The sequence below is a fragment of the Sus scrofa genome, chromosome 7, assembly GCF_054392235.1.
Source record: "Sus scrofa isolate SSC_HxYL_T2T_F1_AM1 chromosome 7, Sscrofa_HxYL_maternal_Yorkshire_Landrace_v2.0, whole genome shotgun sequence".
Classification (NCBI taxonomy): domain Eukaryota; kingdom Metazoa; phylum Chordata; class Mammalia; order Artiodactyla; family Suidae; genus Sus; species Sus scrofa.
The window spans coordinates 23480370-23497592 of record NC_139389.1 but is presented as its reverse complement, the minus strand read 5'-3'; the positions used below and the strand labels follow the sequence as shown (position 1 = coordinate 23497592).

General features: G+C 39.6%; 1 protein-coding gene and 1 long non-coding RNA gene across 2 annotated transcripts in view; one reads left to right on the top strand and one right to left on the bottom strand.

The window, feature by feature from the left end:
• Positions 1 to 17223, bottom strand: part of LOC110257996 (uncharacterized) — an 819260-nt gene that overhangs the window by 124940 nt on the left and 677097 nt on the right. The window lies entirely within an intron of this gene.
• On the top strand, positions 1061 to 1999 carry LOC146401348 (olfactory receptor 2B11-like). The gene has a single exon (XM_084970339.1). It carries the CDS (start codon positions 1061 to 1063, stop codon positions 1997 to 1999), a length of 939 nt encoding a protein of 312 aa, XP_084826465.1.

Here is a 17223-nt window from a genome sequence, read left to right as displayed (position 1 = left end):
GCCAGCCTCCAAATGTAATCTGCTGCCTCTAAACCATTGAGTTTCTGGTCCTCAGTGGAAATGCTTTCCTCCTGTTCCAGTTCCCTGGACATAAATGTCATATTTGTAGCTACATATAAGTAAGTAAGCTGTTGATAACAGGCCAAGGCCTTACCTAAAAACAAGATAAGCCCCCGGGATAAAGAAAAACTCCTACAAGATAGATAATAAATTCTGACATGAACAATCAATGGCCTGGTTTCAACAAAGTAGTTATGCAAGAAAAGGGACATCCAACAACAAATGTTTGAGTTGGGGGAAACATATTTATAGCTGAAGTCTCTCAGTTTATACTTCAGCAAGCTGTCATCTAAGGGTTTAAGTTTCTTGCTCAATTCTAAATGACCAAGATGGATTTAAATTGTAAAAGCCTTCTTAGTCCCCATGGGGATGATGTAATAATTCAACCTGCATCTGGACAAGCCTATCTAGATGATAACTAAGGGCTAGGGCTAGGTTCTCTCCACCTCCTCCTTGTGCTAGAGCTAACTCCACCCTTTCACTCTTCTTAACATTTCAGTAAGGCCTTGCAGCAGGGATCCTGAAAAAGACCTATCTGGTTCCTAAGACCCAGCCACATCTATTTATCGGGCACCTGAAGGTAGGAACCAATAACCTTAGCTGGTATTTTCTGCAAACCAAGGGATGAAAGAGCATTACTTTGGAGCATCTGAAACACAGTCACTTCTGCTTGGCATTCAATCCTTACCAGAGCCCAAGGACATGCTCATTGTCATCTTTATCACACAGAGTAGTAGATTCCATTTCAGAAAGGTTTGGTTACTTGCTTAAGGTAGCTGTCTTTATGCTGTAGGGTCATGAGGAGAAATTAAGTCCCCTGGTGTCACATCTTTTAATTATCCTCCCCCAACCCCACCAAAGTGACTGTACCCAGTCTTCTATGAATGGATGCTTAATTGTATGCATATACTCCCACTATACACAATTGTGTTTGTCATTTCTCAAAATCTTTCTACACTTCCTGCCACTGCTCTGATACAGGGGAAGCAAACTGCAGATAATGGAACGAATTAACAAAAGCCATCCAGAAGAGTTTATTCTACTAGGCTTTGCGGATCGTCCCTGGCTGGAGCTTCCTCTGTTCATTATTCTGCTTCTAACATACCCCATGGCCATGGTGGGAAACATAGCCATCATTCTGGTGTCCACCTTAGACTCCCGTCTGCACAGCCCCATGTATTTCTTCCTCACCAACCTCTCCTTTCTGGACATGTGCTACACCACAAGCATTGTCCCTCAGATACTCTTTCACCTGGGACGATCGAAGAAGACAATCAGCTATCTGGGCTGTGCCATTCAGCTTTATTTCTTCCACATAATGGGAGGCACTGAATGTCTGCTTTTGGCTCTTATGTCTTTTGATCGCTACGTTGCAATCTGCAAGCCTCTGCACTACACCCTCATCATGAATCGGTGCACCTGTATCCTACTGGTGGCCACTGTGTGGCTGGGTGGAATGACCTACGCTGTCTCAGAGGCCACTGTCACATTACACTTACCACTGTGTGGTTGCAACACACTGGATCACTTGGTATGTGAGATTCCTGTTCTGATAAAGGCCGCCTGTGGTGAGAAGGGCACCAATGAGCTCACACTCTCTGTGGTTTGCATTTTCATGTTAGCTGTGCCACTATGCTTCATTCTTGCTTCCTATGCTTCTATCGGACATGCTGTATTTAAGATTAAATCTTCGGAGGGAAGAAAAAAAGCCTTTGGCACATGTTCCTCCCATCTCATTGTAGTTTTCTTCTTTTATGGCCCAGCCATTAGCATGTACCTTCAGACCCCCTCCTCCATCTCTAGGGACCAGCCCAAGTTCATGGCTCTCTTCTATGGAGTGGTGACTCCTACACTCAACCCTTTCATCTACACTCTGAGGAATAAGGATGTAAAGGGTGCCTGGGGCAACCTGGTGAGGAGCGTTTTCACTTCCAAGTGATAGTTCGCAGACATCAAATGACATTCTTTGACAAGTGAGTAGGTATATAGGAGTTTCTCTGACAAATCATTCTTGTCTCAAACTTCCCCAGATCATGGCACAGGGTCTTCTTGCAAACTATGTCCTGTTTCTCATGTTCTTTCTAATGCTCTTAGACAAAGGTTACACTTGGCTAATAATGCACCCATAAGGGCACTGTTTGTGGAAATGTATTAAAAAGAGTTCTATTCTGGTGGCACACACTAAAATTCTAATGGTGTTAAGAAGTGAATAAAGTAATAATATAAACCCATTCGTTCAAGCTAGTCATCACGGCAACTGTTCATCAGTGGATTTCCTATGACAGTGTCCCTTAAGAAATATTTCACCACTTTCTGCAAGATTGGCCATGTCTAAGAGGGCAGCACGCTGCCACTGGGCATTCCAAGTTAGACACTCTAAACCTTAGACCACTGGGCATCTATCCAGAGAAACCATGACTCGCAGACAAGTGTACTCTGATGTTCATTGCAGCGCTATTGTCAATAGCCAAGACACAGAAACAACCTAAATGCCCATCAACAGAGGAGTGGATCAAAAAGATGTGGTACATATACACAATGGAACGTTACTCGGCCATTAAGGAACGAAATACTGGCATTTTTAGCAACATGGACGGACCTAGAAATTATCATGCTAAGTGAAGTCAGTCAGACAATCAGACACCAACATCAAATGCTTTCACTGACATGTGGAATCTGAAAAAAGGACACAATGAACTTCTTTGCAGAGCAGATACTGACTCGCAGACTTTGAAAAACGTATGGTTTCCAAAGGAGACATTTCAGGGGGTGGGAGGATGCACTGGGGTCACAGGATGGAAATCCTATAAAATTGGATTGTGATGATCATTGTACAACAATAAATGTAATAAATTCAAAAAATAAATAAATAAATAAATAAATAAAAGAAAAAAAAAATAAATCTTAGACCAACCAGGAGTCTCATGAGACTATCAGCCTCAACTTATGGAGACGCTACTTCTTCTTGAAAAACTCATTGTGGGTCTTGTTTTTTAAAAAAGTATACAGGGTTTGAATATTTACCTAAAAACCTTAAAATGTATTCTTAAATATTAAAATAAATTAAATAGGTGGACAAAATATGTGCATAAGTTTCTTAACATTTCTTTTAAAGAGCATAAGCATGAACCTCCTGAATCAGTAAGAGAAAATTAGTGATATAATAACGAACCACAACATGTAAACATTTGGCGCATGATGGAAACAGCCAGGAATGCCTTCTGAAACAGTGCAAGAATCATTATGAGAAAGAAACAATTGATATTTCTAGATTGGAAAGCAACTGATTACTTCAACGAACAAAAGTAGCTCTCTGATGCTCAGAATCTGTATCATTAAAAGGGAAAGTTACCTTAGTTACAAAAATAAACTTAGTTCTAGGATTCATACTCAACCTAAAACTTCATTGAAAAATTAGTTATGTTTTTAAGCAAATAAAGGATTTTATTGTTACTTGATACTGAATTAATATGATGAGAAATCAACAGTGTTGTGTAGTGAAGACATTACCAGGTAAGAAAAACAAGAATCATTTGAACTTTTCTGACATGCATTCTGGTACAATCAAAATCTAAGCAAACTATTAATGGAAAATGGCATGTTCTTCCAAAGAAGAACCAACTGTGACCCATATCTAATTTTTTTTTTTTTGTCTTTTTGCCATTCTTGGGCTGCTCCGGCAGCATATGGAGGTTCCCAGGCTAGGGGTCAAATCGGAGCTGTAGCCACTGGCCTACACCAGAGCCACAGCAACACGGGATCTGAGCCACGTCTGCAACCTACACCACAGCTCACGGCAATGCCGGATCCTTAACCCACTGAGCAAGGCCAGGGATTGAACCTGCAACTTCATGGTTCCTAGTCAGATTTGTTAACCAATTTAGCCACGACAGGAACTCCAACCCATATCTAATTTTTAATTTAAAAAAAAAAAAAAAGATCATCTGGAGTTCCCGTTGTGGCTCAGTGGGTTAAGGACCCAATGTCTCTATGAGGATCCAGGTTTGATCCCTGGCCTCACTCAGCATAAGGACCCAGAATTGCCAGAAGCTGAGCCATAGGTTGCAGATGCATCTGGTACTGCTGTGGCTGGGCACAGGACCTAGCTGCAGCTCCAATTCAACCCCAGCCTGGGAACTTCCATATGCTGCAGGTGCAGCCATTTGAAAAAAAAAATAATCCGATGCTTGGTCCAGTTCTTGAGACAAATAGACTTTGGTATATACAGTTTGGAAAAAATTCTAAATAATTTTACAATTTGCCTGATTGGTGGCTGGTTGCCAAATGGGTTTTTTAATTTTACACACACACACACACACACAGAGAGAGCAATACAAATGAAAATTTTGTGATGTGAAATAATATCTCTAATCATTTTCATAGACATCCTTTGTCTAACCTAGTCTTAAACACAGAGGCATTGGTAATTTTTAGTTTGGAGGGAAAAACCCAGCAAGATTTGTGTCAAAAGCTTAGTTATGAGACAGTTAAGAGCTATTCTGACTGCTTCTTCATCTTGAAGGCCTGTAAAGACAACTAATTTCAAAATTGTGAGTGTTTTCCAGACTCTGAAATATTGGGACTTCCTAAGGGAATACACCAAAAAATTTAAGGATAAAGAATGTTGAGGGTAGTGGCAGGGAAAAGCCACAGAAACATGCTGTTTGTACAAGACTGCTTCACATTTCCAAGTCATATATGTTCAGTATATTCCAGCATGAAGAATACTGTCATTAACCACTGAGAAGCTCTGCCGAAGGAAGTTTCATATTACATGCGAAGGTGGGAGTATACTCTATTCTATCCTTGAGAGGTTGCATGAACAATCTCAAGATTGCCTTTGCAAGGAAGTTAGCCAAAATCTTTTCTTCTTCTCCCAACCAAGCATGTCTTGCCTGAAGAATAAATGGAAAGCGGCAAAATCTTTTAACCTCTAGCTCTAAAGATACTACAAATGCAAACATGTATTTGAGATTGACTTTAAGGACGAAATCAAAAAGGCTTACCCATGATTTTGTTCTCACGAGAGGTGTCCTCAGGTCTGCATGGCAAAACTACCTGCAAGGCAGAAGTGCACCCTGCTCTAAGGGAGATGATTCAAGTAAGTGCAAATCACAATTCTGGTTCAAAAACCGTCTTCCAGAAGTTCCACTGTGGTACAGCGGAAACAAATCCAACTAGTGACCATAAGGTTGCAGGTTCAACCCCTGGCCTTGTCAGTGGGTTAAGGATCCGGTATTGTCATGAGCTGTGGTGGAGGTCGCAGATTCAGCTCGGATCAGGCATTGGTGTGGTTGTGGTATAGCCTAGCAGCTACAGCTCCGATTCGACTCCTAGCCTGGGAACTTCCCTGTGCAGTGGGTGCCGCCCTAAAAAGCAAAAACAAACAAACAAAAATAGTCTTACAGCTATCATAAAACCAATTGACTACTCAAATTGTGAGACTCAGGATTCCAATGACTTGGAAGAGTCCCAGAGACCACTAGGGCCTGAGTCGGGGAGAGGGTGGGGGAAAAAAGGTTAGACACAGTGGAGTGAGAAAGAAAGCACACTAAGAAACATAACACAAACATCTAATCGGTGATCCTGGATTAGATCCTGTCTTTAGGAGATACTCTCAGGAGCACTTAGGCATAAGTGTGCATTAGACTCTGCAATGTTTCAGGAAAGTATTTAAAACATATGTTAATACGACATTATTATAGACAGAAAATTTTACTCCCATGGTAAAAATCATTTTTGGCCACATTGGTGGCATGGGGAAGTTACCGGGCCAGGGAGGAAACCCGCATCACAGCAGCAACCCGAGCTGCTGCAGTGACAAGGCCAGATTCCCATGGTAAAGTATTATCATTGTGAAATCTATAGTAAATCCAGGTACTACTTTTTCCTCTAAGTGTTATTATTTTAGTTGTCGAATTGTAATTGGAATATGATGGACTTATATTTGAAAACTTCGTGTGCTTCAACTCACTTAATGTTGTCATAGCATGTGATACCCCTGACCTTCCAGTCCCATGTTTGTAAGACAGAGAATACAGTATGTGACGCTGAGGCCAATAAAAGAGCATAAAACACCTGAATCTGGCCTGGAAGCCAGAGCTAGTGTCTGTGATTATCTGATGACACATCTGTGCCTGCACTGCTGAGACACACTCAGGGTTTAGGGAATATGCTGCACAGGAATGGGTATGAGGGGACTGGAGCCATCTGTCTGGATGGGGAGCAGAAACTTCCTGGGGTAGAGAAGAAGCTGGTCCTTCACAGCATTTAGTCTCCATTCTCAGCTGAGAACAAGCTGGATTCCTTCTTAGTTCTTCAGTAAAGTTGCCTGTGACCCACGCTCATGTGTGTAGTGTTAGTGTCAAAGTACCAAAGAGTGGTTCAAGGTTCAGAGATGGCAGTGGTAGGATTTCAGACCTTCTAGTTTACCCTGGGCATTGCTGGTCACGACAAAGGGCCTCAGAACCAAAACTCTACTGTCATTACCTTGATTTTGCCACACAGAGGTCATTTAAACTTCGGCAAGCCATGTGTCTTCTTCCCTTCAGATTTTATTGTTGTTGGTGAAAAGTCAAAGTTAGGCAATTTATTTTCTCTCTTTTCTGTTCTCTTTTTTGGGACAGGGGGTGTTCTTTTTGGTCTTTTTAGGGCTGCGCCCTCAGCCTATGGAAGTCCAAGGCTAGCAAACTGGAGCTGCAGCTGCCAGCCTGCGCCACAGCCACAGCAACACCAGATCCGAGCCACGTCTGTGACCTACACCACAGCTCATGCCAATGCCGGATCACTGAACCCACTGAGCGAGGCCAGGGAGCAAACCTGCATCTTCATGGATACTAGTCAGGTTCCTTACCACTGAGCCACAATGGGAACTCCCTTTATTTTTTCTGAAATACAGTTATGTACAATATTAGATGTCAACAGGTGTACAATACCGTGATTCACAACTTTAAGTTATCCTCCATTTCTAGTTATAAAATATTGCTTATATTCTCTGTGTTGTAAAATATATACTTGTAGCTTATTTTACACACAATAGTTTGTACCTCTCAGTCTCCTACCACCATGTTGCCACGCCCACTTGCCGCCTCTCACTAGTTTGTTCTCTACATTTGTGAATCTGCTTCTTTTTTGTTAGAGTCACTAGGTTGTTATATTTTTTAGAGTCCACATATAAGTGATGTAATGCAATATTTGTCTTTCTCTGTTTGACTTTTTCACTCAGCATAATTGCCTCCAAGTCCATCCATGTTCCTACAAATGGCAAAATCTGATTTCTTTTTAAGGCTAAGTAAAAACACACATTGGGTGTGTGTGTGTGTGTGTGTGTGTGTGTGTGTCCCCTATATCATATCTCCTTTATCCATTTATCTGTTGGTGGACACTTGGGTTGTTTCCGCATCTTGGCAATTGTAAATAATGCTGCTATGAACACTGGGGTGCATATATCTTTTCAGATTAGTGTTTCTTCTTTTCAGATCTATATCCAGGAGTGGAATTATTGGGTCATATGGTACTTCTAGTTTTAGCTTTTTGAGAACCTATACCCTGTTTTCCATAGTGGCTCTACCAAGTTAAACTCCCACCAACAGTGCAGGAAGTTTCCCTTTTCTCTACCTCCTCACCAACGTTTGTTATTTGTCTTGTTTTTGATGATAGCCATTCTGACAGGCACGAGGAGATATCTCATTGTGGTTTGTGATAAAATTGCATAAGATTCACATAAGTAGTTTGAAAAGTACAAAACAATAAACTCAAAATCTGTGTTAATCTTTGAGGGGATTTTGTTAACTGAACTTTGTTTTCAATTACAAATTAATTAGAAGATCATGGTAATACAGCTAGGATTCAATATATATGTATGCTATAACTACAGCATTCCAAAAAAATAGTCTACATTTTTTTAAATTCATATGGTTTTTAAGCAAAAAAGAAAGAAAAGAGACAAGAAATGTCAAAGTCTGGGTTTTATTTTGGGGTTTGTTTGTTTGTTTGTTTGTCTTTTGGGGGCTGCACTCACAGCGCATTGAAGTTCCTAGGCTAGGGGTCCAATCGGAGCTGCAGCTGCCAGCCTACACCACAGCCACAGCAATGTGGCATCCAAGCCATGTCTGTGACCTATACCACTGCTCACGCAACACTGGATCCTTAACCAACTGATCAGGGCCAGCGATCAAACCCGCTTTCTCAAGGATACTCGTCAGGTTCAGTACCAGTGAGCCACAATGGGAACTCCCACAGTTTTCTTGAATTAGATAGTGAGAGGCCAGCGTATTACATGAAGTGTTGCAAACAATAAGATTTCCATAAGTACACGGTGGTTCAAAGAACTAAACTATTGGGTTTGCTTTTAAAAGTTTTATTTTGCTCTGTGATGGTTCACTCTGTGCGGCACTAATTATTTACTAACAGTCCTTACATGTACATGATTCTTGGTTCTTCCTTTCTTAGACAATAGGTTAAGGACAAATGAATGTATGCCATATTACTGTTTGTGTCGAGGTGGAGATAAAGAATGACAGACACACAAAGGCAAAGACATCAGAATCAATGTAATTGCAAACCACACCAGAAACTGAGGGGAAGTTTGGGGATGTGTTTTTCATTTTAAAAATTTAGGGAATGGGATTTCCTGAAGTGGCACAGCAGAAACGAATCTGACTGGGAACCACGAGGTTGCGGTTTCAATCCCTGGCTTTGCTCAGTGGGTTGAGGATCAGGCATTGCCATGCGCTGTGGTGTAGGTTGCAGATACAGCTCCTATTGGACCCCTAGCCTGGAACTTCTATATGCCCCAGGTGCAGACCTAAAAAGCAAAGCAAAGAAAAAAAAAAAAAGAAAGAAAAGAAAAAAAAATTAGGGAATGGGATTTGATAAGGTTTTTTTATTTGTTTGTTTTTTGCCTTTTAGGGCCACACCCGCAGCATATGTAGGTTCCCAGGCTAGGGGTCAAATCAGAGCTATAGCTGACAGCCTACACCACAGCCACAGCAACATGGGATCCAACTGCATCTGCGACCTATACCACAGCTCATGGCAATGCTGAATCCTTAACCCACTGAGCAAGCCAGGGATCGAACCCACAACTCCATGGTTCCTAGTCAGATTCCTTCCCACTGTGCCATGATGGGAACTCTGGGAATGGGATTTGAATCAATCATGTGAAAACGTTACAGGCCTCAAAACTACAGCTGGCAATTGGATTACCATACAATACGGATTCCAGTTTAAAATGTTATGTGCATGCTACACTTATTTCAGATAGAGATAGCAGCAATAATACAGGTAACAAAACTATTACTTTAATAAAAATACATTTCCTTACTCGGAAAATATATAAGTTGATTTTCGTAATGTACTTACCACTAATATTTAAGTCAGATCAAGCTCAAAAAGAAAAAAACTAACATTTTTCAAACAGCTTTGTCATAATTTTTCCAGTATATTTTCACGTAATTCTTTCAAGTACACATCAGATTTATCAAATTGCTTTCAGAGCCTAGTACTTGGTTGCTTCCGATATTCTTTTTAGAAACTTAGGTTATGCCGGGGCCCCAAGTACTTACCTGACCTAGTCTATGGATGACCGTTACTTCACAAGCTATATATTATAACTACAAGTTATTTCCATCTCCTTTACACTACTCACTATATTGGAGGGAAAAACGAAATATGAGGTGCTTACTTCTGCTACATTTTTTCAGAGACCGCTGATTCATGAAACTTATTTTCTTACTATTGATAAAGGTATAATAAAGAACATAGACCAAAATTTCTCTCAAAATTAACTACTTTCAAAAAAAGGATGTATTGGAGAAAAGATTTAAGGTATTTCACTATAGTTAATCAAAACAAGACAAATTTTATGACAAATTCTGCCCAAAAAGCAAGAAATTAAAAGACACAGTATAGGTTATTTACAATTAAGAATATCATCTCTCCATAAGAATTAGACCTGCTCAGAGCTCCCACTGTGACTCAGCAGGTTAATGATCCGGTATTCCCGCTGCTGTGGCATAGGTTGCAGCTGCAGCTCAGATTTGATCCCTGGCCCAGGAACTTAAAATGCCACAGGTGTGGCCAAAAGAGAAACATATATAACACCTGCCCTTTTATCAATTTTTAGAATAAATCCATATCTCATTTTCAATTAAGAAAGGCATACCTTTGTTTTTTTAGGATTGCACCACTGAAAAAAATCTAATATTGAGTTTGATTTTGATTTTACATGGTTGTTTTCTCCACTCTAGGGAGGTTGTCATGTGGGCAGTCTGTGTTGAATTCATATCTAATGCCACAAACTCTGTGATATAGTGAAAGTACATGCTCCATCAGTGCTGACAAAGTAAGTGAATGAAAGAGTGGTTGATACATGGATGGGCAGATGAACCACTGGTGAAGAGATGCTCCATTATTCTATTCATGTCACAAGTACACAGGCTTACTCTCACCCCATTAATCTCTTTACTGCCCCTCTTACCTCTTTGTTTCTCAAGTGTAGATTAGAGGGTTGAGGCTGGGTGGGACAACAGTATAAAAAAGGGCAATGAACTCTCCTTGATCTTGAGAACCTCCTGATGGGGGCTGGAGATATATAAACATTCCTGGAATGAGAAACAGGGACACAACCAGAAGATCGGCTCCACATGACCCAAAGACTTTCTGAAGTCCAGCTGTTGACCGCATCCTCAGCACAGCACGGGCAATCACACCATAGGAGCTGAGAATGAGGATGAGAGGTATGAGAACAAAAACGGAGCTCGTGACCATGAGGGCCAGCTCATTAGCTGTCTTGTATCAACACAAGACAGTCGCAGCAGTGCTGGAACTTCACAGAAGAAATGGTCCACTTGGCCATGTCCACATAGGGGTACCCAGGCAGTAAATGAGGAATGAAGTGCCAAGTTGGTGACGCCACTTACCCAAGAAGCCACAGCCAACAGATGGCAGAAACGAGGGTGCACGAGGACAGTATAATGCACGGGTCTACATACAGCTGCATAATGGTCATAGGACATCACCACCAGTAGCACACATTCTGTGGATCCCAGTGCCAGGGAACAGTAAAGTTGAGTCATGCAACCTACATAAGACATGGCTTTTCCTGGGCCCCAGAGGTTGACCAGCAACTGGGGGATGAAGCTGGTAGAGTAGCAGAGATCCAGAAAAGACAAGTTTGAGAGGAAGAAGTACATGGGAGTGTGCAGATGGGAGTCCAGGTATGATACGATAATAATGAACAGGTTGCCTGTCAATGTCATTAAGTAAAACATCAAGACAACCACAAAGAGTACTACTTCCACACGAGGCCAATTGGAAAAACCTAGCAGGACAAAGTAGCCTCCAGAAGTTGCATTGAGTTTTTCCATCATCATTCATTTCCTGTTACCTGACAAAAGAATTACATACACTCAAAATAAATGGAAATACAACTGCCAAAGCAATTTCAAGAAAAAAGAACACAGCTATAAGTATAACCCTCTCAGATTTTAGATTATACTACAAAGCCACAGTCATCAAAACAGCATGGTATTATCAAAAACAGACACACAGGTTCATGGAACAGAAAAGAGAGCCCAGAAATAAACCCACTCACCTGTGGTCAATTAATCTACAAAAAAAGGAGGCAGGAATATATAATGCAGACAAGACAGTCTCTGCAGCAAGTCGTGCTGGGAAAACTGGATGGCCACATCTAAAACAAGGAGGCTAGACTATTTAATCACACCACATACAAAAATAAACTCAAAATGGCTTAAAGATCTAAATGTAACAACAAAACCATAAAACTCCTGGAAGAGAGCATAGGAAGAACACTCTTTGAGAGAAATCATAGCAACATTTTTTGCATCAGTTTCCTAAGGTAAAAGAAAAAAAGCAAAAAATTTTAAGTAAGTCCTAACTAAACATAAAAGTTTTTTTCACAGCAAAAGAAGCCATTGACAAAACAAAAGGATACCCTACAGAATGAAAGAAAATTTTTGCAAATGATGCAACCAACGAGGGTTTAACCTACAAAATAATCAACAGGTCATATACAACTCCATATCAAAAAAATAAGTCCATCTGAATATGAATAGAAGACCTGAACAGAAATTTTTCCAAAGACATACAGATGGCTAACAAGCAAATGAAAAAGATGCTCCACATTGCTAATTATTAGAGAAATGCCAATCAGTTGAAAATGAGATATCACATTACATCTGTTAGGATGTCTATCATCAAAAAGGTTACAAATAACAAATGTTAGAGAGGATGTGGGGAAAAGGGAATCCTTGTATACTGTTGATGGCAATGTAAACTGGTGCAGCCACTGTGGAAAAGAGTAAGAATGTTCCTCAAAAAACTAGAAATATACAACTACCATAAGATCTAACAATTCCACTCCCAGGTATATATAGCTGGGGTGGGGGGAATCAATTCCAAAAAAAAACACACCTCAATGTTCACAGAAGCACCATTTACAATAGCCAAAACATGGTAGCAGCCCAAGTGTCCATGATTGGATTAAGAAGATATAGGGTGGGTGTGGGTGTGTGGGGGTGTGGGGGTGTGTGCATACATACAATGGGATATTACTCAGCCATTAAAAAGACAAAACACTGACATTTGCAGCAAAGTGGGAGGCCCTAGATTATATTACACATAGTGAAATAAATCAGAGAAAGACAAACATTGCATCATATCACTTATGTGCAATCTAAAAATTAATATAACTGACTATTCCAAAAAGAAACAGACTCACAAATATAGACAACTAACTTGTGGTTTCCAAGGGGGAAAGAGAAGAGAGGAGGGACAAATTATGGGTATGGGATTAACAGATTAAAAACTATAAAATGTATAAAATAGATAAGGAAGAAGTATAGATTCTGTGGCACAGGACATTATAGCCATTATCTTGCAATGACCTATAATGGAGTACAATCTGCAATAATAATGAATCACAATGCTGTACACCTGTAACTCACATATTATTATAAATTAGCTATGCTTCAATAAAGAAAAAATATCCTCCAAGAACCAGAGGGACACACACACACACACACACACAAACAGAAACCAGTTTGAAGGGCCTACCACTTTTCAATTTGGATATTAAGAGAAACCATGATACCAATGAACTGAAAGAAGAAAGAATTCATATTCATAAACTTTAAAAGAATAAATAGTAAAGAAGAGAAAGCTATCCTCATATTTAGGATCATAATTAATAAACACAGAAGGAATGATAGAGTTAGAAAAACATAAATGGATGCTAAAAACTAGTGAATGAAAGTATGATGAGAGATGGGATATTTACATAGTTTAAAATATTTTCCCACAGAGTCCCCTGGTGGCCTAGAGGTTAAGGGTTCACCATTGTCACTGCTGTGAGTCAGGTTCAATCCCGGGCCCAGGAACTTCGGCATGCTACAGGCACAGCCAAAAATAAAAATCAAATAAAAATAAAATATCTCCCCACAAATTACTTGTTAATTACAAAATGAAAAGTAGTAGGCTTTACCAGAGGAAAACCTGGTGGACATCACCATAGCCAAGTAATCAATATTAACATCACCAATGTTGAGACAAACCAACAGCATGTGACTACTGACATGTTGCCCTAAACAGGACACAATGTCACTTCAGTCATATGCCTGCCAAAAATGCACAGCCTGACTTTTAAAATGAAGAAATATGAGACAAACTCACACTGAGACAAGTTGGGCAAAAGAGCTGGCCTGCCCTCGCAAAAATATCAGATTCAGAGTTCCTGTCGTGGTTCAGCAGGTAACAAACCCAACCAGTATCCATGAGGATGTGGGCTCGATCCCTGGCCTTGCTCAGTGGCTTAAGGTTCTCCGGCTTTGCTGTGAGGTGTGGTGTAGGTCGCAGATGTGACTCAGATCCCACGTTGCTGTGGCTGTGGTGTAGGCTGCCAGCTGCAGCTCTGATTCAACCGCTAACCTGAGAAATCCATATGCCACGGGTGCAACCCTAATAAGCAAATATAGATTTCAATGAAGCTAAGGAATTGGTCCAGATTTTTAAAAGTCAAAAAGACATAATAAAAAAATGTAATTGTAATGTATACATGTAAGGATAACCTGACCCCCTTGCTGTACAGTGGGGAAATAAAAAAAATTATAAAAAAAAAAGAAATAATATTGCATTAAAAAAAAGACATGATATCTAAATGTCTGATTCTGGACTGGGACAAAAATATTGTGAGACAATTGGAGAAATATTAATATGAACTATTGGTCAGATAATAATATTGCCTCCATATTATATTTTGTTACCTATACATTAGTTATGTAAAATAGTGTCTCTAATCTTAGGGAAAAACACTTAAGCATTTAGCAGTAAAAGGACAGGACGTCTCGACATTAGTCTCAAATGGTCCACAAAAAGAGATCATACACATAGTTGGCAGATAATGATGGATGACAGATAGATACATATATAAAGATGACAGCTAGCTAGCTACATAGATAGATAGATAGATAGATAGATAGATAGATAGATAGATAGATAGGTAGGTAGATAGATAGGTAGATAGATAGGCAGGCAGGCAGGCAGGCAGATGGATATGATTGACAGGTGGATAATAGAATAACTATTTTAGGTAGAATATAATTATTATTGACTCTTGTTAAAAGGTTAATGGTAGTTTTTGTACCACTTTTGCAATTTTTCTACAAATTTAATATTTTACCACATTAAAATTTTTTAGGTAAATACAAAGGCTTTTTTTTACTTTTATATTTCATCCAGATATTTTTCCCTACTACAGAAAAATAACTTCTTAACTTTTGAATCCTCCTAACTCGCCCCAGGGTGACGTCTGGGTAAATAGTAACTTGAAAATCTTCTAACACAGCTACAAAGGAAAATTTCCATGGAACAAATAATCTTTTTAACAAACAGTTTTAGTTTTCTTTTCAGCATTTTCATGCCATTCCTGCTTATGTGTTTATAGAAAACATAATAATTGCAATCCAAATAATCTTAAACACAGATAAAAAGATATAATGAACAATATTAATTTATTTATTATTTCAAAATATTGACACAGGGTAAAAAATATTGAGCTCCAATTAACTATTCTTATAGGAAGAATTTTATCTTCTGATTTGTTTACTCACACTCACAGCTTATTTCTTAACTGGAAATTAAAAACACAAAGAGAAATACGAAAAAAAAGGCAGACACAGGCACATCAACTTATGGGGATAATCATGATATGAACACAGCTGAAAACCTCAGTTCACTTGAACAGATCTGTGAAGTAGATGGGGAAAGTGGTGGTAGAACACATCCTAAAGGACATCTGAATATAACTGTCTTGAAAAGAACATTTTAGGGAAAGGAAGATAGAAGTTCTTTGAGAGAGCAAAGAAGCAAGGAAGGGTGTGAGGTTGAGGGAAATGGAGAGTGACCTGACTACTAGTGCTTAAAGCTGAAAGTGTATATGTGTATATCACAGGGCTAGAAACCTGAACAAAAGGCCTTGAGGACGTTTCTATATTCCCTTTTCTTCAGGACAATAACAGAGACAGTATTTAAACTTTGATCATAATTACTAATGTCTACAAATGTTTTTATTCTCCAACTTAGAGAAGAATTCTGAATATTTAATGAAACCATTAAATGGCTGTTCATCACTTAATACATGGTTCCTAGAGAGCTTGTTTCTTTTTTTTTGTTCGTTTAACATTTCATAAACAGTTATAACTCTTAAGCGATTCTTCTCTTTCATAGGAAAGTTTTATATTGTTATTGTGACAAGCCATTTCCGCCATTCCCACACTCTTCCTTTCTTCTGCTCAATGAATTTATATCTTCTTTTTCCTAAAAATTTCTCCTTTAAAATCAGTTAAATCCACGTCTCTTTTTTTTGGGGGGGGGGTTCTTTTTTTTTTTTTTGGTTTTTTTGGTTTTTTAGGGCCACGCCTGTGGCATATGGAGGTTCCCAGGCTAGGGGTTGAATCAGAACTGTAGCTGCTGGCCTACACCACAGCCACAGCAACGCAGGATCCAAGCCGAGTTTGTGATCTACGCCATAGCTCACAACAACACTAGATCCTTAACCCAGTGAGCAAGGGCAGGGATTGAACCTGCTTCCTCATGGCTGCTAGTCAGATTCGTTAATCACTGAGGCACAATAGGAACTCCTCACGTGTCTTTTAAGAGGCATTTTGTCAAGGTTCTCTGCAACTGCTTCACAGATCTATTCACGTGAACTAAGATTTTCAGCTTGGTTCATGTCATAAGTATCCCACCAGTCAAATATCCCTCTGTCTCTCTGTGAGTGCTTGGCCTCACCCAATGAGGCCACATCACTTCTGATTCCTCACACATACAATTATTTCTCTCACATTTACAAACAAACTGTGACTAAAAATAAAACAAAAGAAAAGAAAAAGAAACCACAGCAGGACCACATGTGGTTACCTCCTTTGAGGGCTCTTTTTTTTATTTTATTTTTTTCATTATACGCATGGATGGAACTAGAGACTCTCACCCTGAGTGAAGTAAGTCAGAAAAAGAAAGTCAAATACCATATGATATCACTTATATCTGGAATCTAATATACGGCACAAATGAGGTCTCTTAATTGCTCACGTTTTATAAGTACCATTCTTGAAAAAGATGTTAGCAGCAGTAGATAGTGAATTTCAACAGGAAAGGCAGAAACAGTTTGGCCCCAAGGTTGTAAGACTGATTCAAGCCCTAAACTCAAATTCATTAACTAGTTGACACACTAATCTAGACTATTTTCTACAGCTCAGAAACTATACTAGACAATCAGACAGTACATTGCTAAAAAAGAATTTGGGGGGAGTTCCCTCATGGTGCAGCAGGTTAAGGCTGCAGTGTTGTCACTGCAGTAGCTCAGGCCACTGCTGTGATGTGTGTTTGATTCCTGGCCTGGGAACTTCCACATGCTGCAAGTACAACAAGAAATAAAAGGAATAATTTTTGTAATGAAACCAAAATTTAAATAAAGAATTATTAAGTTATGAGAGAACTCTAAAAGATACCTTGGACCAAGCGATAGCATCCAAGAAAGAACAAACGTGGAAGAGGGGATTCCTCCCCAAGGTTGAAGTTCAGACCACACCAAGAAGGTGTGGTTGAAGCCCAGTGGATGCTGAAGAGGTTCACCATGGCCGA

Excerpts from the sequence above, each read along its gene's own strand:
- LOC146401348 (XM_084970339.1), top strand. The coding sequence starts at position 1,061 with ATGGAACGAATTAACAAAAGCCATCCAGAAGAGTTTATTCTACTAGGC.